Raw genomic sequence first — 26,534 nt, 5'->3', positions numbered from 1 at the left:
GCATGGATGTACAGGACTGTGCGGCGGTCATATTTTGTACCGCTATGCGGTACATCTAGTTTGAGAGAGAATGTGCTGATTTGGCATTTCTGCATGCGTGGTGAGTCTCCTGGGAGCTCTCTCTCGGCTCTTCGCTCAAGTCTTATCTGACCCTCTCACTCCATTCCTAAACACGGTGCGCTGCTGTGATTTGCAGCACTGCATACGCAACCACTCAGCCTCTGGGCCAGTTTGTTATAAACATCACAGCGAGATGAGCTACATTTGTCTGTAAATCATGTGGTTTGCCTCTTGGCTTATCATGCAGATGGAGGGAAAGTTTGCTGGCATGTCTCAGCCCGTAGCAGATCATTTGAATGCCAAAGAATTGATTGCATTGCGTAACTTTGAATGCAAAAGGTGGTGTGCAAATTTGGGAAAGTTTTAGGTCTTTGCCTGATAAGGGTAAATCCCTGCACAGGCTGCTCTGAGCCCAAGGTTCTATCAGGCTTGTCCTTAAAACGTCCTGCCCAGAGATGTTTTCTACCAAGGCCATTGGCTGTGACCAACAGTCATCATGGCATCGACTCTGAAGAGGGTGGAGGCTGTTATAGCTGGTGATGCATGACTTGTATCCAGAGGGGCTGAAGTTCTCTCTCTCTCTCTCTCTCTCTCTCTCTCTCTCTCTCTGTCTTTCTCTTTCTCTCTCTCTCTCTCTCTCTCTCTCTCTGTCTGTGTAAATAGAGGCAGGAGTTTGCATGGGAAGTATAACTCAAATACTGTACATGGCCTGTGTGGAATGTGCAAGAAGTCTGTTTGTTTACTCAACTTGCAGTACATTTTTGAGAATGTCAAGCTCAAGTATGTTTGAGGGCGAGTGAGAGGGAGAGAGAGAGGAAAAGGCCCTTGTGTGCTGCTGATTGCTGGGAGATAGTGCCAGAAGCACAGGCCCCTTCCGATGCATAATTAAACAAAACTGTGTCCAGTTGCAGGGCACACCCTGTGTGTCCTTTTAGTTCAAGCCCCAACAATGCTCCCCTGCTGCCTGATTAAATGCACCCCTAACCTGGCTGTCTCAGTGATGGCACCGCTATGCAAGCATTATTACAACATGCCTGGATTCTGAATGCTAGTGTGAACATATGTTTTTTAGGTAGGTGTTGGACTGACCTTATTGGCCACCATGTGTGACCTTGTGTTAAGTATTAATGGTCCATGAGGGAGATCACAATGCATTTGTGTGTGTGTGTGTGTGTGTGTGTGTGTGTGTGTGTGTGTGTGTGTGTGTGTGTGTGTGTGTGTGTGTGTGTGTGTGTGTGTGTGTGTGTGTTGAGAGTTCCAGCAGAACAGGATTAGCACATCTCATCAGCTCAAGCACACACAGACAGCTGCCCGACTGGTCTGTTCAGGCTGCTTAAAGGAACCGTATGTAAGAAATTAAATTCAATTAATCATAAAATGGCCCTGATTTGTCACTAGACATTAGGAAATCATGCTAATTTCAATACTTATATCACTGACAACAGTAGTCCGGCCAGGATATCGTCATTTAAAAAAAAGTGAAGTTGCAGCCCTCAACTGATGTTGATGTTTACGTATTTGTGTTTTAGCCTGATCCGCCACCCTCCACCTATCTAGTAATCACAAAGTCAGTAGTGTTTCGGCATCTGGGTTGCCCGCTCTGCTCTACAAGGATACAAGGATACAAGGAAGTTTATTGTCACATGCATATAGTTACTGGAAGTAAGAAATGCAGTGAAATTATGTCTGGTGTCAGCCTATTTGTGCATTAATGGGGGGGCATTAAGTGGCAAGGGCTGCATAAAAAAGGTGGGGGAGGACTGGGATTGGGTGGGGGGCACCAACAAGGAGCACCTCTAGCAGCTCTAGTTACCACATCTGCGGTGTACACCGCTCTACAGTATTTTGAAAGTGATTGTAGTACCAGTTTTGGCCAAAATCCTACATACGGTTCCTTTAACTTTTTCACTTTCAAGTAGTTTTGACCTTTTTGTTTGAAGTCAGTAGATTAGTTTTCCTGTAAATGGAATGCAGGCAGGCAGATTGTGTTGACATTGGTGTTTGGTAAAAGCCATGTTAGTGATATTTTAATAATACAATGCCTCCCTCTGCTGGCATGAAGTTCTAAATGCAGCCTCTGATCTGAACATTAAATAATATTTAGTTAATTTATTTGGTTGATGATTACTTGATATTCTAGAAAGGTCTTGATATTCTAGACAAATTTATCAATTGCTGTAGCATCAAAAATTACACAATCGTTAGTGTGTAGTGGCATATTCTATATGTGTTACATCCACTGTAAGATTAATTTCCTTCTGTCTCTAAACATCATTGGATAGTTAAATTGTGATGACCTGGTTAATATTGTCTAGTTGTTTTATATTTATAAATAATATATAGATGTATAAGTGGAACTGAAAACATAACTGCCCTATACACTTTAGAATAATTCAGTGGGCGAGTGACTGTCAGCATCTTCCGCTAGATGGTACTGTTTCTCCGTAGTTTGCTGCCAGGTCACCTCAGCACCTGTCCGCATTAGAATTCTTGTCCAGTTTTGACAGCAGCATGAAGAGATAGAAACATTGACACCATAGTTTTGAAATAGACCCTTTCAACAATAAAAACAAAAACAATGCTTGGACGTTCTATTTGGTTCCCAATCTACTTCCTCTGCATTAAGATAACAAATGGAATGTTAAAACGGAAGCCTTGTGGGGCCAACTATGATGCTGATAATGGAACTCTCTTGAAAGGGTCTATAGCTTTATTCAGTAGTGTCTGTAAGCATGTGTACCAAAGGACATCGTCATCTTTACTCTGTTTCTGTGATTTTGTTGGAGAGTTGCTAATTTAAAAAGATTTTAGCCTACGTCATTTAAGAAAAGAAAATGGCAAAATCTTGCATGTCCAACAGTCTGATAGTCTAATAAACTATAGGCCTATTTGGAGATACATTTTTACAAGCCGTAGTCCTTCATAAACTTTGGCTAGCTCCACTTCCAGAACATTATGCGAGAAGTGTGTGAGAATATGGAGGTTTCATTTGAAGTCTCATTTTTAAATCGCTGTCGCTCTCTCTGAATCCACCTACACGTTTTCCCTCCCCAAATCCCTCTCACTGAAGTACAGTAATTAAAGGAGCGATCTGTGCATTATTAATGCTGCGCTCTGTTTAAAGTCGACTCCAGCTTTCTGTTCTTCCTTGTCCCCCACATCAGCCACATCATCATAATTTAATTATATCTGAATGCATTACTGTGTCGTTTATTCTTTAACTGTAGGTTGTTCTAGGATGGTAAAGGTTTTGCCCGTCCTGCTCTTCTTTACACAAAAGCAACATTCACTGGTAAGAGCGTCGTTAGGCATATCTGAATGTGAGGCGAATAAAGGCTGGCGGGCAGGCTCTTGAATTGAGATTATCACTTGAGTGTTGGCAATTCTTTCATTCGTTCGGACTTTCAGCAGTCTGATATTCTTTTGTGCTTTTTTGGTGGGATGATGGACAAAATACAAATTCTCGTCAAGAAATGTGCTGGAACAGTTTGTGTGGCAGCATCATCATGCACAATTGAATACAGGATTTTCTCGAATGAGTAAATATAAGCCCCCGCCGCCACTCCTGCTTATAGTATCACCTGTAAGATCCCAGGAATTAATCACTAATAAAGGATCCCCTGCAGTAGCCTATATTTATCCTCCATTTCCACATTTGTCACATTCTGCACAAAACAGCTCTCATTCAAACTGGAAGCCGGTGTGTCTTGTGCGCCTGGCTGTACTGCTCCTTGTCATGACGCTCATCTACGCTTGGTTACGATCTATGGTTCTGGAGCCCGAGGCCCCTGGGTGCTTTATGAAAGATGAAACTGATAGAGCAGCTGAAGATGGGAAAACATCCGTTTCTGCGCCAGCTCCTTCGAGCCACGGCTCCAGCCATCGCTATCTCAGCTCAGGCAACAGCACCGGATGGGGATGCGCCTACATGGAGAGATGGAGTTATGAGGGCCGGCAGGGAGAGAGCGCAAAAGTAAAGCGGCTTACTGCCTATGCTGACGCAGCTTTTGGTGGTGATCCGCAATGTCGCTGAATAGCGGCATTTGTGAGAGAGGAGTGAATATTCCCCTCGTAACCTGACAGGGTCAGCTACGAGGTCATTGACTCTTGGTGTCGTTCATTTTTTGAGGATGCTGCCTTTGCGTTCTGTTGCTGGTTGGCTGTAGTCATATGTGAATATGAAACCGTCCAAGGGTGACTTATGCTCTTAAAGGGGCAAAATGCTGACAGTGGCCTATAATGTGTCTCAGCACCTATTTAAACACATCTTCCATTCGGTAACATTAGTAAAGTTAGGCGACATGGCACATACTATGCAACACCATGCTGTAAGATGTTTTATTTATGGACATTTCAAGGCCCTACTAAAAGGCTAGCCTGAATAATGGTAAGACCTCTATTCTTCGTCCGTAGTCTATTTTATGTATCAAATTGAATAAGCCTATTGTACAACTGCAAACTAATGTGACTACAACCATGACTTTCAGGTGCGCGTAGCCTACAGCGCGTAGCCTAGCTTCGACTAGACCGGGATGACGTCTTTTTTATGAGCATGCTTCAAGGCTTGATTTTTAAATCAAAGATGAGAAACCTCTCTGACTTCTAACACCAGCTCGTTTTTACTGAAAAATGAAACGGAGGACCAGCCCATGAGAGCTTCATCTGGTGACGGCCATCTTGCTGGAACTAATTCGAGGTCAGGATGCCAATCAGCAGGCTTGGCTCAGTCATGTCAGGTGCGTGTGTTTCCTCTGGCGATCAACCTCCGCCAATCTAAATATAGACAGAGCCTATTCAGTGTCCTCACTTTCAGCACGGCCCGAATAAACAAAATCACAGGGAGCACAAAGGCTGCAAATCCATGCATGAAGAATGAGTCTGGGACACGGTCCGTGTTTTGTACTTGAAATTAAAGCACCGCTTTGATCCAAAGCATAAAAGCAGTCCTCCTCTTTATGAGTATTAAAAGATCTCATTATCATTATTGCTCTTTGATTTTTTTTTGCTTTTTGTTTAAAGTAATTAAATGATAATGGATTATGCGGCTGTGCAGGTTTGCTCTTCCCCCTTTCTTTCTCCCTCTCTCTCTTTAAGCCCTATCTCCCAGGTAACCATATAATAGAAACAAATATTGATCAGGAAAAGCAGTGGCCGGGCTGCTCTTTGGAAAGCATCCTCTTCCCTATCCCTGAGGAGAATGACCGAAGGGTTTCAGAATGGCTTTCTGTTTTCATTCCGGCATTTTTTAAAATGTAAAATCTGATATGACCGCTAGCAGTGTCTTTCACGGGCGAACAACCACTGCTTGTTATTCAAGGCTGTCAGAGAAGGGCTTGCCTCCACTCGAATGTTTTGCAGAGGACGCTTAAGAATGAGCCACACTCATTTTCTGTTTCCAATTCTCTGACTGGGATTTAGACAGTGTGATGGGTTTGGATACCTTTACGAGAGGGGGTGTGCTCTCTCTTTCTCTCTCTCACACACACACAGACACACACACACACACACACACACACACACACACACACACACACACACACACACACACACACACACACAGAGGAGAGACCAATGTGTGGGTGTCCATGTGCCTTCAGTAATGGACTGTGAATTTACAGGGTCACAGTGGCTGACCCCATGGTAATAAGACCTCCATTCATCCGGAGAGGTAAATTGAGTCTTGCCAGGTTGCCTTTGTCTCTGGTTGACGAGGCTCATTACGCCTCTCTCTCTCTCTCTCTCTCTCTCTCTCTCTCTTTCATATCGGCCAATCTTGTCCTTGCTCTCTCGTTCCATTTCTTCCTTCCCTCCATCACCTTCTTCCCTCATACAATCAACAGTTCCGACCCCTGATTGTAGACTGTGACTTAGCGGAGGTGACATGCTTGAGGAGGAAGAGTGCAAATTGCGCTGGGGCTGTGCTGCGGATGACATCATTAGCAGAGAGGAAGGCTTTGTCATCAGGGTGTGGGGGAACGCGATCTGGCCTGAGAGGCTGTTACTGTCGGACACTCACAACGCATCTCTGACACTTTCATATGAGCAGGTGTCCCCCCCAGGGCTGGCTCTAGGCAGGGGCCACAGCCCTGTGTCTCGCCCACCCAAACAAAGTCAAGAGGTCTTTTTTTCTTTTTTTTTCTCCCAGTGTGCAGTCACAAACCCAGCTTGGATGTAGAAGAGTTGGTGTTGAGTGTAATGGTAGATAGCCGGTACATAGCTGTGCAGTAGGCTTATGTATGTGTGTTAGGTAGGTAAAACCCCCCTCTAGATCTCTGTTTCTCAAAGTCACTGAGTGCTGTCGGTATGAGAAAACAATCAGTACTACCCAGCTTGAGTTGTTGCAGCCAGCCAGGCAGCTACAGTGCTATACTCTGAGGGGGGGGGGGATTAAATATCAAATACCCTAATTTTAATATAAAAATAAACTACAAAATGCACCATGTATCAAAATAAAATAGTAATTGAAAGTACTAAACATACTCTTTAAAAGGAGCATATCACTTGGCAAGCCTTCCATATATTTCAATTTAATCTATTCCTTCATCAGTACACACTCAAGTGGACAGTGTTTGAGAGCAACAGCTTTTCTCTGCCTACGAGACATGCCATTACCTGCAAACAGTCAACAGATCAATATGCTGACTTGCCTGTTACATCTCATAGCCTAAATGCTGTATCAGAGAGGCATTCAAAAAGTCACAACTGAACTTGTCAAGTGGTACAAAGTGTCTCTTTCATTGTCAACGCATGCCCAGATTGAGCAATGTTGCAGGACAACCACATAGCCGGTTCCATGTGTTCCAATTAGATGATTAAAGTTCTCAAGAAACTAATTAAAGTTCTCAAGAAACTTGAAGCTGGTGTGTGTGTGTGAGCAATGTACACTTTACTCATCTTGCACTGAATCATCTTCCTGAATCTCAGTGTTCTGACCACAACAACTCTGGGCAAATTACAAGTCAGCACCAGTCAGATGCTGCATTCATTGTTTTACACTTTTATGATGTCACTACAACTACAAAAATACACACCTACGAAGCAATTTTCTTCAAAAAAATAAAATACAAACAAACATACTATTTTGTGTTTGAAATACTTATTTTATATACATGTCAGAAATACTGCCGATCCCTGGTTGTTGGCTGCAGCAACTCATACTATGTAGTACCGAATTTTCTGTGTTAGTGTTTTGTGCCAATATTGATTCAAATGGACCACTTTGGTCATGTTGCCCTCCCAAAATTTCTACCAGGACACCCAAATGTAGTAGGCTAAAACCGGCCCTGGTCACCCCCCCCCCCCCTCCTTCACACAAACACCAGAGGCCTTGAAATACCAAAGCAAGACATTTCCTCTTGCGTGCACACAATGGTACCATCAATGCATTGGTGTATAGGGTGGCCGAGGTAGCTATAAGGCCTATATACCTGTCCAAAACACTGGTGGTCATTCTTGCCAACTTTGATGGGCTAGACCAGAGAAAGTGACCTCCTGGTCATGTTAGTCAAGTTGATACAAGTCAAGTCAAGTTTATTTATATAGTGCATTTTTTTTTATACACAGAGGTCATTCAATGTGCTTGAAGCAGCCAGCTAAACATAATAGTCTGTCAAGGGTTACTGAGAAAGCTAAATGAGATATTACATGCGTATGACCTCTTGATATTGTAAGTAGATAAGATTAACTTTTAAAGTCAGGCTTACTATCTAATCTGTAAATTTGATTTAAGTCAAAATTAAAAATCCCACATATTTTTCACAAATGTTCTTTCTATAGCCAGATTAATGGACTACATGTTAATATTAACCACACACAACATTGCGGTAATTTAGTAATTCCCCACTGGTTTCCACTGAGATACTGAGAAGTTGGCTTGGTGAGAATACTAAAATGTTCACGCCTATTCTGTACTGTAGGTCTAGCCATAAGACCAGTGGCCTATCATCTTTTGCTTGTTTGATCCCTGTAGATGAAACTGATGGCTTCCTGGCCTTGTTTTTGATGTATCTCAAATGACGTGATTTGTTAAACGCTTGACTTATAAATGTTCACAAGGGTAATAATAACTCTGGTGTTTGGGGGAGACATGATGGGGGAGGCTTGAGAAGAGAGAGAAAGAGACTGCGAGAAATTGGATGCGATGGGGGTGGCTTTCGAGAAGTAGTGTGTGGACCTCTTTGGTAATGAAAACAGGTTCGGCACGGGAGCATCTGTCTGCTTTCTTCTGCTCTGCCTTTTTAATTAGACCGCACAATGGCGATGAAATCTGCCCGTAATCTCCCGGCATAATCACCCCCTCCACTCACAGCCTCTCCGACGCTAATTCAATATAAATGTAAATTACCAAGAGAAAAGAATAAAGAAATCTCATTTTATTTACATGACTAATCACAATAAAAGCGTGCCACATGAAATATGAATGGAATATACGGCAGGTCTTATGAGAGAGAAAGCGAGAAAGACGCTTTGCCGGAGGGGATGTTTGAACTTTCTTTACATTTCTCCCCGGTGTTTTTGCACGGGTATACAAATGAGTCTAGCACTGCTGTTATTGTCCGTGTGACGCTTTGATAATGGGAGATGCTTCTCATTTTGGCCTCAATTGTGCATCTGATGTCAAGGACGTGGCAAGATAAATATAAGTGTTATGCATTAGAGAAAAAAAACAATTGTGCAAAGATGCTGAGAAACTTGTCAAAACGGCTTGTCACCAAACTGCTTAGAATTCACCATTCTTTTTAAAAAAAAGTTTATCCAAAGCTATTTTGGTGATAATAAAAGTGACAAGATTATAATCACACATTATGGCAGGAAACATTGATGTGTGTGTGTGTGTGTGTGTGTGTGTGTGTGTGTGTGTGTGTGCACACACACACACACACCCTGTGTAAATGGCATTTCTTCTCTCTCTCTTTTTCTTTCACTCACTCAAACACACACACACACTGACGCATGCGTACAAGTCATTGGTCTCTGTATCCACACACAGATGTACCTGATGAAAATGCCCTGGAAGAGGAGCCTCAACGCTGCCGCCAGAACGCTCTCCCTGGCCCGCCCTCCCACGGCCGCTATCTACGGAACAGCGCTCAGAACCCCCCGGAAGAGGAGGAGGAGAGAGGCCTACAGAGCCTGGGACTCGCCAGAGGTGTGCCCCCCGACATGACCTTTACTTCACAGGAGAGCAGATCGCGGTGCAGGGGGTCGCAAGAGCAGACTAGGCCTCTGGGGTGCTCCTGCTGTGCACACAGCTAATTCTGTATTACCCAGTAATTGCTTTGCATAGGTCATAAGTCAAAGGCAGCAGTATAAAACAGATGCAGTTATACAACATCCTACACCCCTATCAGACAGATCTTGAAAACCATTTATAGAGTGAGTATTTAGTGTGTAGGTGTCCACTCTGAATGCTACCTACATGGTCAAACGTAAATTGATCCTCTTTGTGACCTGTCTCTGTGTGAATCACTCTTTAAATTAATGTGTTGAAAACAACACAACTTGCGTTGTTTTTGAACACATCTCTGTGTTCAGATAGGGACAACACATTCGTGTTAAGAGTGTAGCAACTACTTGATGGACGTCTTCGAGAAGGGCAATGGGGAGGGGGGACTTAAAAACCAGTTCACCAGTCCACCGGTTCTTTATGTCAATATCATCACCAACCTGTTCTGAACACAATAAATGAAGCCAACAGGTAATTGGAGCAGTAATGCCTGTCAGTTAAACTGAGAAGCATGAAGCCAATGGACTATAAAGAGACTCAGTTTAGAGCTAATTTGGCCTTTTGAGTTTACTTCTAAATATTCAAGCAGAGACACCCCGTTTGGATGCTCCCTGGCAGCAGTTTAAAAGGCATTTCTCCCTTTGGACTTGTTGGACAGAAGACGCTGTAAAATGTGTCATGTCTTACATTTCACATTGGGCCTTCATTTGCTTATTCTCTTTGATGTTCTTAATGAGGTTGTAGGTAGTTTTCCTGGAGATTTTAAGTGGTCTTGAGTCAACTTGGGTTTTTGGTAGATTATTTGCTCTTTCCCGAAGCTTTTGCTTTGGACAAGTCAAGCTAATATTTTAACTTTGTGAGCCTTTAATTGGATGCATTTAATGCGGTATCTCAGCAAATGAATGGGAAATAATTCTGGGTGCAATATTTGTAGAAGTGGGCCCACAGATTCTTACTAATGGAAGACTGTGCAACTGGCAGGCAGCCAAGTTGAGCATATGACATTACAAATAGATTCAGTGAAATCCAGTTTTCAGGTTCAAATCACTCATCCGATTTTCCAAACAATTTCTTAATCAGGATTAATTGTTGTGTAATTTGTAATTATTTAGAGCGAATGAGAGGTGCATGTGAGCACAAACCCAAGGTAAGTCAGCATGGTTTCTTTTGACTCATGTGTGCATGTTGCATATCTGAGGGTGTGCACCTCAGTTGTTGGTCAGGAGTCTGACATGGCTGTTCTCCTTTAGGATTCTTCGATTCCAAGAGGAAGAAAATGTGGCTGAAAGAGGGGGACACTAAAAAGAAACGTGCACCCAGACTGGTCCCTCGGATTGGGGCATGGTTTTAAAAGAAATCATGGTCACTTTCCCAACTTTTGGAAAGAAGAGGAGACACACACACACACACACACACACACACACACACACACACACACACACAGGGCCTCAATATCTCACACTCCTATTTATTTACTCCTATTGTTCGTTGTACATCCCACCGAGGTGCAGGAATAGTCTCTCCTTTCTGTTTTTCCATTAGAGAGCCCATTCAGCAGTTTAAGCCTGAATATGTAGTTACCTTCCAAGGCCTCTCCTTATTCTCCCGAGCTCATGTTTTGTTTTTCTGATCCTGTAATGGCTTTCCATAATGAATGTAGCATCGTCGCTAATTACCCAAAAGAAGACGTCAGTGGAGAGGGCACACTCTGCGCCTCCGCGCAACCTTTCACCCAGTTGTGTTAATGTGTGTTTGTTTGGATGCTTGTTTTGTGTGTGTGTGTGTGTGTGTGTGTGTGTGTGTGTGTGTGTGTGTGTGTGTGTGTGTGTGTGTGTGTGGTATTTTATATGGACAGACGAGGCACATACAAGGCCAAGGGTGATATCCAATTAATCCATATCGGAAACAATTACGTTTAGACAAACAAAAGAACACGACGATGCTTCAAAGAGCACTAGATCCTCACAGTTCTGTTTTCATTCAGTAATTCAGTGTTAAAAACACTAAAGATATAACACTCAAATTCACAATGGTAAGACTTTTGAACCTTTGTTGGCTGATGTAAATAAATAGAATATGTTATTTTCTCTGTTAGCAATATTAGTCTGGCTGTGGTCATGGACTAGACAGCATTCTGGCACATGGTGAAGGTGGGTGGGCATCCTGGGTGGCTGTATGACCGGTGGCACGCAGGGTTAAGTGCTAAATGAAAGCGACAGTGACAGGCGACAGATCCTATGAGCACAGCCCTCAGAGAGGAAGTGGCCAATGAGGTCAAATGTGAGGGAGAGTAGCAGGCCCTGACTAAAGCAAAGGAAGAGAGAGAACAGAAGAAGGAGAGAGAGGATAGCAGGATAGAGGGAGAGGGTGAGAAAAGGTAGAATGATGTACATTATTTATGCAGGGAAGGGAGAGAACAAGTTGTCACCATGTTCTCCTCAACCCCCTGTGTTAAACACTGTATCAATATTTCAGGCCAAAGGAGAGAAGCAGAAATCAATTCTGGACAATAGAAGCCCCTCTGTTTTAGCCAGCAGGCTTTGAGGAGGCTTTTGGGTGACCTAACTAGAGAGCAGCTTTGCCACTGTTTTAGCCCAGTCACAGAGATGTGTGGCAGTGAAATTGATAAAGGAGATGATATGCTTTGTGAAATAAATGGACTCTCATTAAGGTTGTGGTCATTTACTTAGTGTTTTTTGTTTTGTTTTTGGTTAATGTATTATTAAATGTAACTGAAATTGAATAGATGCCAGGAGCCTTGGGTGAGGAAGAACGCAAACCCCTTTGACATTGAATGCTATTATATTCCCTAAATTGATGTGGCTCCATCTATCTGTATGGGAACTATAAAAGTTTGTAATGTAATTTGTCCTGATTCATGTCAGCATTCATCAGGAGTAATGGCCTACTGCGACTAGGAAAAGTATTTTCTGTGCAATACTGAAATGAAACCACTCACCAGCAGAAGGAGTCTGATCAAGTGGAGCTGTGTAGAGAGCATACAGTATGTCCACTGTTATGTTCAAGTGGTCGTTCATGTGAAATAATAAATCAAAGGACTGCATGCATTTCCTCATCGTCATCTCAACTGATGAAGAACCGTGGTCTTTGTTTTGAAAGCTACAGGATGATAGTGTTTCTCCATGAAGAAAGTCAAGATGTCGTTTTTTGTTTTGCCTTTTTAGCAGGTCATTGTGTTTGTTGTGCTGTTCAGTGAATGGTGTATGCATGTAGTGTGGATATGTGAGGAGGTGGACATATTTTTTTGGAAAATACTCTTTTCTATACCGATACAATAAAGCTTTCAAGAAAAAGACAACAGATTGTGTCTGTTCACTAGAGGTGCTACATCACTTGAGTAAATCATTCGTTTTGAAAAATATTGACACTGAAAAGAGATTTGTTTTCTCTAGAATTAGTTAAAAAATGGATAAACACTTTTATTAAAAACGGTTCCATTTGTGATTTGCTTTCAGAATTTTCACTCATGCTTTAATTGGACTTTTTACTTTTTTCCATCCTAAGAAGGAAAAATGAAAAAAAAAAAATGAAATTGTGGAAAAAGAAGGCACACTTACCCCTACACACCCTTGGATTACTCTGTCAACGGCTCAACCATGAAGGTGGCGACATTTTCCATTTATATCGGAGCGGCCTGGTTGGGGCTATATTGTATTATTCATATTGCGTGAAACATGCACATGACCCAGCGAGTCATTTGGCCCTTGTTCCCTGACGCAACTCTCTCTGGGCTTAATTAAACAGCATGGGAGTGATGGTTCCACTCTAGCCATCGCTTTCAATTTGCAAAGCGTTTCAGCACTTATTCATTTCCCCTGCTTCAAACTGCAACAGAGAGTGGGAAGTCTGGAGAGAGAAAGAAAGAGAGAGAAAAAATATTTTCACAAATGAGAGGCCTCAATACCACTGTCCTCTGGAATATGACTTTTCTTAAGACCCAGGGATACTTTGTTTATATCTGCGTTTGTGCACTGTGGAAAAAAGAGGATCCCCTGGCATCTGTACAATCTCTTCCGAATTTGCTCAGGAGTGTCATGCATGCGGTTAAATGCGATAAAGTCTCCCTTCGAGCGCAGTTAAATAAACAGCATGTAAAGCACTCTGTGCCCTGAGGGATGTGGAGCGGTGAGGCTGAATCATTAGCACCAGCCTCCCTCCTCCCTCTGCTGGGAAGGCAGAGCAGCCGACGCTAGATGGAGGTATTCAGCATGGCAAGTAGCGAGGGAAGGGAGAGAGACTATTGGAGAGGAGTGTAATGTCTGTCTCTCTGTGTGTGTGTGTGTGTGTGTGTGTGTGTGTGTGCATGTGTGTGTGTGTGTGTGTGTGTGTGTGTGTGTGTGTGTGTGTGTGTGTGTGTGTGTGTGTGTGTGTGTATGTGTGTGTATGTGCATGTGTGTGTGTGTGTGTGTGTGTGTGTGTGTGTGTCTGTGCAGGTATTAAAACCTAGTGCAGGGTATGTTGGGTGAATAGAGATGTTTAATAAATCTCAAGTGCACTCAAAAAAATAACAAAAAAGCAAGAGTACAACACTGAAGTACAATGACTACACGCCAGCTGAAAGGGAATGAGAAAAACATTGTCTATTAGATTGGGTGTCTCTTCCATTGGGCTCAGTTCTCAGGCTGTGAACACATTGGCTGTCTCACTGCGGGGTTGGTTCTGCAGTCTCGTTAAACCATGCCCTCCTTCTGAACGGAGAGAGGCAGAAATGTGTTGTGCTCTCTACTTGCACCCCACCAACGCTTCGATCTGTCCAAGGTAAACAGTCAGGGAACACAACCTTCCCTTGTAAGCTTTCACGCTCGACCCAGAGATTTCTCACAAGTCTGCCCCATGGAAGAAAACAAGCTCTTGGCGTTTGGAGCCAAAAGACTTCTAAACAACCCTGCAGACGAGTGCTGCAGGCTGTACTACACTGGTGCACCCTCGACTGGAGGAAGATATCTTGTGCAAAGCCTGGCTGCCACTGAACCGATTTATCTGGCACTTTAACTCAACTCACTCAGATAACTCAGCTAATTTAACACCTCAGATTTAATAAACCTCAAATTCAGGTGTGTTTCAGCCCTTACATGCTTGGTTGCTTACGTGCTGGTTAATATGCAGTAGGTATTTTAGGCATTCATATGGCAGATCTATGGGGAGGCAAATGTGGCTATATTATCTACAGTTGGTCTGAAGTGTCTTGTTTCGTGACATATTGACATCATTCTCCCAAATAAATTAGACTCATGTATTGTTGAATTGGTTTGTTCTAAACAGTATTACATGTCACTTTAAGAGAGCATGCCAAAATAGTGTCATACCTTTGCATAAATATGTATCATTCTATCCACCACTATCATTACTAGTGAATATATATTTAACCACTCAGTTTGTTCCCCCGATCTGTATTTCTCTGTCAGTCTGTCCTTCAGGTCAGTCTTCCCCCTCTGTTCTTGTAGTCTCACATCTATTTATTTTTTATCCATATTTTTTCTGTCCTTGACTTGCCTTGGGCAGATATGCCTCCCCCACCTCCCCAACAAACACTCTTTAATCTCGGATACTGCTCAAAATTTCATCCTGTGGTCACAGAGGGGGAGATATTAGACCTTGGTTTGTTTGATTAGTAATAATGATATATAAATAAATAAAATGGATGGAGTATTGTTATCCTGACTAACTACACAGCAGGATTTTGCTATGACTGTTGTCACAATACATGTGTGACTAAAGGTGATAAATATGCTTGATCAATTGAGTGGATATGGACTATAATTAAAAAATAAAAATAGGTGTCACTTATAAAGTGATACAGTGTAACATGTAGCATTTGTACATGTCTAATGAAGCAGAAGAACAAGCTAAAGAATAGCCTCTGTGTGGAATGTGCACATAATGTGCAAAGAAGATATACAGTCATTCCTTTACATGACCATATGTCATAAGCATTTTAATAAAGATAACACACACAAAGACAGACAGACACACTCTCTCTCACACACACACACACACACAGGATGACTAGGAAGTGACATGATTCATGAAAGGATTTAACTGAGCAATTAGTTCCTGTGTAGATCCAGCTCCCGAGGGACCCACAAGCCCACAGCCAGGTCCAGTGTGAAGACTCACACACACACACACACACACACACACACACACACACACACACACACACACACACTGATGGCTCTGGAGGCCAGTGGCATGAGGGGGCTCAGACCGACTGCATTGCCCCTGGTCCGGGTGTCTTTAATTGTGCCTTGTGCTTATCCATCATGCCTCCTGTCCACATGCACTAATAAGTCACAGGGCTAATGAAGGCAGAAGAGTAACACAGCTAATGATGAAAATGAACACACAGACTAACTGATTAATGACCTCCACTTGATGACCTCCTATGCCGTATGTTTCACGGACTATAATTATTGTCCCTTCCACATGAAGCACCAGGTGCCACACATATGTAATGAACTTGTATAACAGAGTAGGTATGGTGTACAGTGGGATGATGTTGGAGATGTTTGCTGTGTGTTATATGTAATGCAGAGTGTATTATCTTTAACAATCTAGATGCACGGCACATACTGTACACTATCATATCGGTAACACTGTACAAGAATGGTAGCCCAGAAGCCAGCCCGAATTTGCCCCGCTTACAAAATTTGAGGGCAGGGAATTTGGTCTGAAGTCACTCTATTGAGAAGTCTACATGCCCAGTTAAGATTTGTTCAGGCCAATCAAATCATTTGGGCGGGCTTTATATGATGATGGACAGATGAGCAACAGTGAAGCAGTCATCCACATCACCTGAGTGCGCTTGAGTTGACTTTGTTTACCACAAAATCAGAGATTAGATTCTGCTATCACATCTGTTATACAAGACATTGACAGCGCAATAACTTTAAAAGACTAACAGAAAACAGCTATTAAAGCATCTGATATCCTCACATTTTGTGGGCAGGGTAAATTCAGGTTGACTTACAGGCTAGGTTGAAACACACTCCATAACCAAAACAAAATGGTGTGTAACCAGACTCAGATTCTGATAAGAATGTGTGTCTAGCTACAGCAGTCTACAGTAATGCTGCATATTTACATCTTTTTACAGCTTTTTTGAGGGATGGACAATGTTTCCATACCTTTCCCAGCAACTCTTGGCTTGATGGTTCTTTAGCCTCTCCTCCAGATTCTTGTGGCTTTATGCCTTACATTCTTTTGTAATGTATTTGTACAAAGCTAGCTCTACGTATATACTTAAGTTTAGGTAACCAGGAGGTCAAAAACCTCTCCACTGAAAACGTTGTGCCACAAGCTTTTTGTGTCAGTAAGTACTATTTTCTTTGAAAATATGGTCAGTGGATTATAAACATTTCGAGATGCTGTAATATGTGTATTTCTTGCTCAATGTTTTGTGAACAGGCAAATAATTGGCAGGTAGACTTGTTCATCTCTTTAGAAGTTTATTGATTAGTTAATACTGCCAGCATGTGTTGAAATTTTACTTTTTTTAATAACAGACCCCAGGGGTTACAGAGATACAAGGATGCAAAGCCAACTAGCCTTCATATATTTCAGACATGGATGTTTTCTAACATGCTTTGGTTCTAGCAGTTGTTGGGGAGCAAATATTTTGCCTGAAAGGTAGCCATTACGAGGTGAAAGAACACGCTACAGTGTCCCGTTTAGATGCTGTCGGAGTGTAATAACACTGGCCATTGCCCATATGATGGCTTTTTTATTGGTGTGTTAAGTGGTCGGTTCTCACCGCCACTTCAGCTGTTGTGAGCAATCTCCACACCCCTATAGCACCATATTTCAAGCTGATAGTCTCATGGATGTCCAGTATCAGCTGTCTAGGCTATGGCGATTATGTGAGTATCTGCCACAATTGCACAGTGTATGTCTGTGATTGCCCCTGTGGAGTCCCATGTTCAGACACCTATCCTCCCTCCAAACATACACACACATACAGGCAGACAGACAGACAGACAGACACACACACACACACACACACACACACACACACGCACACTTACATGTAGTCTCATGGCAGTCCCAGTGAGGTTGGGCCTCTCAGACCCTTACTCCACAGCTGTCTAGTCGGCTGCAGGAGGAAACACATCTCTCTCACTCGCTCCCATGCCCCTCCTATCCCCTCACAACCACCACTCCACCTCCTGCCAGCCCCTCTCCCCTCACCCCATTGGCCAAATTTGATGAGACACGAAAGTTCCCCATAGGCTGCGGCTGAGGAGAGTTGTTGCTGTTGCTAGGTTCCTGTTGCTAGGACCGTTGCCATCTCCGGGGCGCAGCAGGAAACATGTAATGAATTATGGATGGCTGATTTTTCTCCGAGAGGCCTAATCTGTGATGCAGATGAGCTCCCGGGCCCCCCTCCTCGGCTGGGTTCATTAAAAAAAAAGAGCGGGGTTTCAGATCGGAGGTTGGCATTTGGCGTAGGCCCGGCTGCCGTGGCGGTGACGGCAGAATACTGATGCCGATTCTTTTGCAAAAGAACCAAGGTCAGAGGTCATTATCTGTTATTTGTTCAGGAGAGGCACGGGCGGGATTTGCCCGATGACCTCACCTAACCTGTGGGATTATTTTTTGATGAGTGACAAAACAGCAGGAGGAAACACAAGAGGCTCACTGGCTCACCTTTCTGGAGAGACGGAGCACAGAGAAATGACCCCTTCTGTGCAAAATTCTCCTTTTTCACCCTCTCTCTCTTTCTCTCTCTGCTCCCTCTGTCTCTGTCTTTCTAATTCTGTGCAATCCAAATTGATAAGATACTTAAAGCTTAAGGAGTGTAATTGGGTCCATGTATCCATATAATCCTTAAGACACATACAGTATCCCTCACAGGCCAGCAGCTCTCTGATGCATCTCCTGTGGCTTTTCTCCTGTAGGGTTTTGCATTGTCTTTTCAGAGCTGACCAAGAATACTAGTGCTCCTTCAAAGTCACCGCTCTTTGTTGAGTCCTCCTATTTATCAATCCTCTGATTACACAGATGTTAATAAAAAACAATATCTTAGTATCTTGGTAACTGAAAATAATTGTTGGTCACAGAGTATGTTTCTTTTTTTCCAGGCATCTGACAAGGCCTTGATTAGCCAGTGAGGGTGCAGAGAGAAGAACCTGTCCCTCTGCAGACGAAAGACAGCCCCTTGGGCTTTACACAAAACAAATGTAAATTTGTCGGAAAACCAGATTCAATTGTAGTGCTTATTGTTCCACATGGTGTGTTTTGTGTCTGTTATTTATTTATTTTAAAACACATGAAACGTTCGCTCATTAAAATGCACAAAAGGTCCTCCATCGTGCCAGGAAATGCAGAGGGCGACGCTACAATAGCCAGCAGCATTTTTAATAATGTGTTATTGAATTTTCCCCTTCCACTATAAATACAAACTCCATATTAGGATGTGGCGCTGGCAAACAAGAGATATCTCTCTTCTATTTTCTATGAAACTTTTCTTTTTTTCTGTCGCTGTCCTTTCATTTGTTTGTAATTCCCAAAGAGAATGCAGCTGTTTCCCATAAAAATGGCAAGGCATTTAAACTATTCATATGGAACAGCTCTCCTGCGCATGTGGGAAGACAAGGCTGGGTCTGGTGAAAGGGGTTTAAAAGCAATAATTACCATAAACAGATGACGGTCAATATGGGCCCACTGTCTCTATGTCAGCGGCAGACACAGCAGCTTCTAGAGATGTGAGAGATGGATGCAAGAACCTCTTTTTTTCTGTTCTTGTTTGTGTGTGTGTGTGTCTATCATCTGAGACAATACAAAAATCAGAAGGAGCAGCACCATCTGTGGCTACTGCTGGGTATCAAAGCAAACCATGTAAAAGCTGTAGCTACAGCATGGCACCCAGAGGATACAGAAAGGCAGGGCCTGTGGAGTGCTTTTACACAATCCAATCCAGCTATTCCAGATGCAAAAAACCCCAGAGGATTTGACAGACATAATTTGTTAGACATTATCATCAACCTGTATCGTGGATTTTTAGGAGGGGTGGTTGTGTAACGTTCTTACCTGTACCCACCATGCATGCTCACAGGGCGGTGGAGATGGCTAAGGTCAGGGCTCCACCAGGTTCTTTCATCCAGATCTTGACATGCCACATGTGTATGGATCTCACTGTTGTGCTGAATAGCACCAAAAAGAGGTCAAAAAGGGTAGGTCACAAACCTGGAAGCTAGGATAAAATATCAAGTATCAAGCATTTGTCAAAGAGTGTGAGCATAGTGACTATGCCATTGAAAGGAAAATATTGCTATGGGTCCAAAACCATCATGCTGCACCTTATGTGTGATTTAATCCCAGGTACAGTATATATATGTATCATACATTCAACCCTCAGTGCCTATAGTTTTTTTTATTTTAATTATCAAAATTATCTTGCCAAGGGGACTCTAAAATGACTCAGCAGTCATTGAATAGGATAGACCAGTTGGTCATCACAAATAGTTGCATTAGCGAGCGTCACTGAGTTCATTATAGAATATAAGTCGATCCACCTTGGTTACACACGCTCGATAAAAGCTCTTGTCTTGAGGTTTTCTCTTTACCATGATGTCGACTTTAAAATCTAACAAAAACTCAGTTATTTCCACAAATGTGTGTAACTACTTCCTCTACCCCACATGATTCTAGCTCCTCCGGTGACCTTTACATTGGGCACTGTGTATTCAGGAAGTAAGAATTTTCCTGGCATCTGCCAAACTTAGATCCGTCCACTTACCTGGCAGACGGTGAGGCGTGAGTCATCCCTCAGTCTGAAGAGCGCCTCTCCCCAGCTGCTGGGGCCGACACTGATGAGCCCTCAGCCACTCCAGCCGGAGCCCAGGCGTGGTGTTGCACATGGGGGATCTGTCTGTCTGTGTGCACCTGTTCAGCCCCCCTCACCTCTCTCTCTCTCTCTCTCTCTCTCTCTATCTCTCTCTCTCTCGATCAGCCACTCATGCTGATGTTCTTCCTTCCTTCTCCCAAAAATCTGAATCCCCATTGTGTGATGTGATCGAGGACAGACATTTCCAAACAGCCCACTTATTGGGTTTATTTTGGCTGAGCCCTTTCAGTCTTTTTGGTGATTCCACCTTATAATATAGTCATAACATTTACACATTGACAGGGGCAGCTCTACCAGGGCCAAGACTGGCACAAACTTCTGCTGGAAAGGTGGCATCCTACGGTGATGCCAGACTACCCCGCAGCTTCTCAGTGTAGCTCATTATGCTCATTATACAGCCAGTGATTGTGTACAGAGGCTGACTAGCTGGCTTTAGACTATTAGCAGTGGATGTAGCTTAAATACTCAATTTCACTAATTACAAAGTATTAACATATTTACAAAGAGGTCTTCATATTTGCTCATACTGTGTATGTACTTCAACACATGTAAAATGACGTATTACACATAATGTTATTTGTTATCAAACTGAATATTCACTCTTTCCATGAACTACAACATAGGGGGTTTATAACACTCCGTAGGCTGTCATACAGCCATGATCAGTATACCTTCAAAAACAGTATGTGTGCCTGCATGTGTATGATATCTAAAGATTCTTTGTGCTCGTCGGGCCAACAAAAATGTGTCATGCTCTCGTAAAAGCTGCACTGTTCACAACAACATTTTTCAATACACTTCTGATGCACTGCTGCACCATGGGACACATTTGTAGTCATTTTCAAAAGACGCTTTTCTTTCCCCCCTGAGTCCAAACATGCCACACTCAGCCAACACCCTGGCTCGTTTTACACAGATAACACCAGTCTCTGGCGCACCTAAGCCCTCTCTGGCCCGAGCGAGTGGGTCACGTGACCTCACCTGCAAACCCAACCCCCCCGCCCGCCACCCACCCGACGCCCCCAACTCCATTCATCCCTCTCACTTCCTGCCGCCTATTCGCCCCCTAAGCCTCTCTAAATCCATATTATTATAAGCGGCTAAAATGTATGTGCGATCCTAATACCCAGCGACACCTTTGTTAGCGCGCCCCTTATCATTAATAATTATGCAAAAGGAGATGCCTCCGTCGGCTGGGCAGAGAGGGGAAGAAGAAAGCAATCTTCCTATGCAAATGGCCGAGGTCCCCGCGGAGAACGCCGATTAGATGTGTGTTGATAAACTGGCTCATGATGAGTGACAGCGCGCAATATTGGGGCCACGCTGGTCGCCTCCACAGATGACACTGATGTAAGCGGTAAACCAAATGCCAGAAGTGGCCCCTACCCTCGTGCTAGACAAAACCCCTCACCTCACCTCAGCTCCCCCCTTCCCCCATTTACTGTACCCTTACCCCCTCCCCCCCCCCAATCCCACCATCATCCATAGCAATGATGGAGCGCAGATGAAATGGTGTAAAATGTCACCACTGCACACACCGCCAAGGAGATGAACACACACACACGCACACACACACACACGCACACACACACACACACACACACACACACACACTTCTCTCTCTCTCTCTCTCACACACACACATTCAAAATTCAAAATCTCGTACACACACACACATACAGTACATAGACACAAACCAAAACACTCCCCTACAAGTGCTTCTAGTAGTCTTTTATCTGCATGTCAATGCCCACACTAGAGAGAGTGGATTTGTTCACCTAGGCTTTGTGGGTTTGTTCACTTCAACCACAGATCTCTTGCCGCCACCTTCTTGAGATGCAAGGCTGCTTTTCAAACCGTAATTAAAAAAACTCAATCATTTCTTTCAAGACAGATTAGGGTAGATGTCAGCACTTCCATTACAACAGCAGAGTGCTTTCTTCTGCATGAGTGGCTAAAAACCTTTATGGAACAACCATATTACTTTAAACTTACTGGGGAAACTCTGGCCTTGTCTGCACCCGAATCAAAGTTTTACGCAGAAGACTTCTTAAAGACTCTTTTGCTGTTTTCTTACCAAACATAAATTGGTAAATAGGCACAAAGACAGATACATCGATAGATCAGAATTAAGAGGGAGATGAAAGACAGAGGGACTGAAAGGCAGTGTCTGGGCTTTGTTCTCTGTTGAACTGGGACTGCTGGATAGTGGGGTGGAATGGGCCAATACTGTGCACCCCTCTGGCCAGAGCTCAAAGCTGGTTAAGGGGATGGAAAGTAGCCATAAGAACTTGTTCAATGCATTCAGCGTCAGCATGACAGACTGAAGCACGGAGGCAAAGACTGGGGATGGGAGTCATTGCCCTGTAGCGCGGCGTTTAAAAGCATGTTTGTATTTTCCCCCTCTTTCTCCCTATAAAGAACATCAAAGGTATCAAAGGCCTTGGACAGACATGAGAGAACGTGCATCAGCAATCTGCTTCTCCCTCTCATTACAGCCTGCATAAAGAGACGAGAGAGAGAGACAGAGAGAGAGACAGAGAGAGAGACAGAGAGACTCTCATTGGGAGTCCTGGAAGGCTTCCCAGATACCCCTGCATTATGCTCCCTTGAGGATCCCTTACTCAGAAATTCCCAGTCCTTCCCAAGGACAAGTGCTGGCCTTTATCTTGCCATCTTGATCATCAGGTATGTATGCAGCTACCTTTATTAGCCACCTATTAGAGATGCTGTCTCTTAGAATGTTGTTTTCTGAATACGCTACCGAAGCAAGGAGAGCGCTTTTTAATACATCACAGGGCCATTGACGGCTTTCTTGGCAGCTCCACTCCTTTCCTGATTTGGTGGGATTTTTTTTGCCCCGTCTCCCCCACCATTCATTGGGCCCTGGTTTAATTTACAAAATCAATTACTTTTGTAGACTCCTTAATGGTATCTTTAGGGGGGCTTTCTATACCCTGGAGCCCCCTAGCCTAAATTATTAATGGAATTTCCCACCAATTCATAACACTTACTCAACCGATCTCTGGACTACTAATGAAGTCAAGAGTTACAGGAAGGCCTGGGTATTCGCTGTGGACATGAGCCTTGATTCGTTTACTGATGAACCAAAAAAGTCTTGCCTTAATCTGGAAGAGTCAGACAGCATCGATTCTTACTCGTAAGGGTTCAGGCTGTGAGAATGTTTCTAGTGGTTTTTGCACAGGGAAGACGGCCTTTTCTCTCTCTCTCTCTCTCAGTTTTTCTGTGTCCTATATGGACTCTCTTTGGTTTTGGGGCAGAGTTTAGGAGAGGCGATATCCTTATGGGGGGAGATTGTGTGACGGTGTTTTAAGTGCCATTAAAGAGCTCTTAGGCTGAGAAGGTCCTTTCTGAGTGCAGAGAAGTGGGGGCTGAAATTGTCAGAGGGACTTGGGCATATTATCTGAGAATAATTGAGGTTTTATGGGAGGGATTTTTTCTTCTTCTTGGTGCCCAAATTGATGATTGAATCACCCTCTCGAGGACTCTAATCTCAACTTTTAGCCCGAAATGCATGAGAAGCTCCGCACTGGACTGGGGGACTCTTCCCACTCTTAGCCCCTTTCATTCCCACAGATGAAATCATTTCAGTGACTGTAGCATCGCTGGCCGCGTCCACACTAAAAGTGGAATGGCCACTTGATCTGTGGAACCGAAGCTTTAGTGGCCACCTCTGTTATTCATAGACATGCCAACGTATATATCTCCTAGCAGGGATGGGATGCGTCCAAATTGCTACTAATACTTCTGGCGGTTTCAGAACTTCATCAAATTCACACTTTAGGGGACATTATTGATATTTTGGTTCTGCTCTTAAAAGCCTGTTTCACTCGAGTGTCATCAACTGCTGTTTCATCACTTGCCATAAATCTGGCATGCCCATTAAGTCTTAATGAAAAAGGTTAATGCAGAAAATAAAGTGTGTAGATTTCATCTCAGATTTCTCCCACAGGGGGGAATAGATCTGTTCATGCACTGTCGATACTCATTTAGATTCCTGCAATTAACATATTTGGGGGGAGGGGATGTGGGTTTTACAATCCGAATCCAATGTTGCCAACATTCAGACTGGACACACAACTCACCCGTCAACCGGCTGCCCATGACTCTGATGGGGCCGATGCGTAATGCAAAGTCACCTACGAGATGACGGGCGGCTCCCAAGGACATCTTTAATGATGGGGTGGAAATAATGAAAACAAGAACCAAAATGGTAATCCTGAACTTCCTTAATTAAAACTCAGCTCCAGTTAGACCAATCACAGTGAAAAGCAATAATTAATTGTGTTAGCTATTCTGAGCAGATATCATGGTTATATTAATTCTGGGGAATGGGAGGTGACAGGACAGCGAACACCGCAGCGCACACTAGGTACCGCAGGAAGTAATTACCATCGATAATTTTATCCCTAATAAACTTGTATCGCTCAGATGATAACCAATTAAACAAGCGTAATCATGGTTTCCATACAGTTATTCATCAGCTCATTAGCATGCGGGCCTTATATGCAAGAGGGGGCTGCATAATGAGCAGGACGAGGTTTGTGCTCGATGTTAGCTTTAGGATTGTGTGTGTGGCTTGTCTTCTGCAAATCTCGAGCAAATTATCAATTAAGTCTCCCATTAGGACTGTCAATAATGCCCTTGCCGTGAGGAAATGGCCACGTTTGGTGGTTTGTGCCTACGAGGGACTAAGAGAGCAGGAGAGAAAGACTCAGCTTGTGTGGAAAGATGTTTTAGAAATAATCTTGTACCAAAACTATTTCTCTCTTTGTAAGCTTAGAAAGAACTTAAGTGCATTTTATTGATACACAATTACTGTCAAGTTTATACTGACTGTTAAGTATTGTTATAATAAGGAGAGCTTTCAGATTGTGTGTATGTATACTTTGGAGTTAATTTATTTTGTCATTTATTTTCAAAGACAGTTCATGGCCTTACACATGTTAATAATATTATCCTTACCAAATGTTCACTGTGCCAAGACAAATGTTCTCTTTAGAAATCAACAGTCCTCATTTAGCATTTTCAACGAGTCCCCAATTTTCCACATATGATAAGCAAGCCGTTATAAAGTAATTATTTTGTAATCATTTTGCCTTTTCATCTGTCGTGACTGTGAGGCAAAGCAACCCAGTCATTGGTAGAGATACGTATAAAGCACACGGTGCAGGAACAGAAGAGAACTGCTGTCTCTAGAGAAGTGTTTCTTAACTGGTGGGTCGGGACCCAAAAGTGGGTCGCGGAATCTTTCTGGGTGGGTCGCGGAGCTTGTGGTTAAAAAAAGAAAGCCATTTAAAATGCTACCTTATCAGATCTAATATTGGACCTTTATTTTGATGTTCATAAGTCACTGCCATGGACATAGACAATGTTAATGTAACAGGTCATGTTAGACATGAGTCTAGCGGTAAACACAAGTATTGAAAAAATATCTGAAGTAGGATATGGATTCACTTAAATTGAGGACAAAATGGGACCAAAACCTCAGTATGTGGAGTGCACTGAATTGCTGGCACATGAAAGCATGAAACCATCAAAACTAAAATGCCACTTGGAAACAAAGCACCCCTGTGGAAGACAAACCTGTTGAGTACTTTTGAAAGGTGACAACAGGAGTTGAAGACTTCACAAATGTAATGCCAAACATCAGCATGTTCCAAACAAGTAGACCTACAGGCACGTTGGATGTCCTACTACCGTATGTCTGTTGGTTTGAACGCTAAAAAAATGATATAGGTCGAATATCGAACATGGCAAACTGTGGGTCCCAAAGCCAGAGCAGTTAAGAAGCACACTGCTCTAGAGCACAGCAGCAATGTCACTGGAGAAATGATCTCTATGTTCTGTGGCTTTAGCTGTGTGGATAAAAGATGCTCCAGGACTGACTGACCTTCTTCTGAATAAAGCAACAGATACAAGTCATGAGCTTCCTTCACTGACTATGTGTTTGACTTTTGGACAGAGAGAGAGGGAGAGAGAGAGAACTAGTACTGCAAATAATGACTATTTTCATAATCGATTAATCTGTTGTTTATTTTTTGATTAATCAATTGGTTGTTTGGTCTATAAAATGTCAGAATGGCTGGAATCACAAAATTGTAACATCTCCTCCCCAGAAAATGACCAATTAATCAATGACAATGATGTATTTGCAGATTAATTCAATAGTTGACAACTAATTGCAGTCTGAAGAATTAGGTGAGAGATAGCGAGTTTACCAGAGCTTTCCATGTAACCTCTACCAAATGTAGCAGCCTACAAAACATGACCCAATATATTACACAGTATAGTATCTACAGTATATCACTATCATACCACACCACACCAAGCTACCCAGTCAGAGAGACAGCCAATGCA

The 26,534-nt window shown here is 43.1% G+C and overlaps 1 protein-coding gene across 1 annotated transcript in view; it reads left to right on the top strand.

Annotated features, from left to right (window-relative positions):
• The window catches only part of dnajb6b (DnaJ heat shock protein family (Hsp40) member B6b), a 56,847-nt gene extending 44,240 nt beyond the window's left edge, over nucleotides 1-12,607 (top strand). The window contains exons 9-10 of the mRNA XM_048266410.1: nucleotides 9,050-9,208; nucleotides 10,537-12,607. Coding sequence (XP_048122367.1) covers nucleotides 9,050-9,208; nucleotides 10,537-10,637 — 260 coding nt within the window. The 3' untranslated portion in view covers nucleotides 10,638-12,607. The remainder of the gene's footprint in view (nucleotides 1-9,049; nucleotides 9,209-10,536) is intronic.
• Nucleotides 12,608-26,534: the final 13,927 nt, after the last annotated feature.

This window comes from Alosa alosa, chromosome 16, assembly GCF_017589495.1.
Source record: "Alosa alosa isolate M-15738 ecotype Scorff River chromosome 16, AALO_Geno_1.1, whole genome shotgun sequence".
Lineage (NCBI taxonomy): Eukaryota > Metazoa > Chordata > Actinopteri > Clupeiformes > Clupeidae > Alosa > Alosa alosa.
Note: the sequence above shows the minus strand (reverse complement) of the source record. Positions and strands in the feature narration are given on the sequence as shown.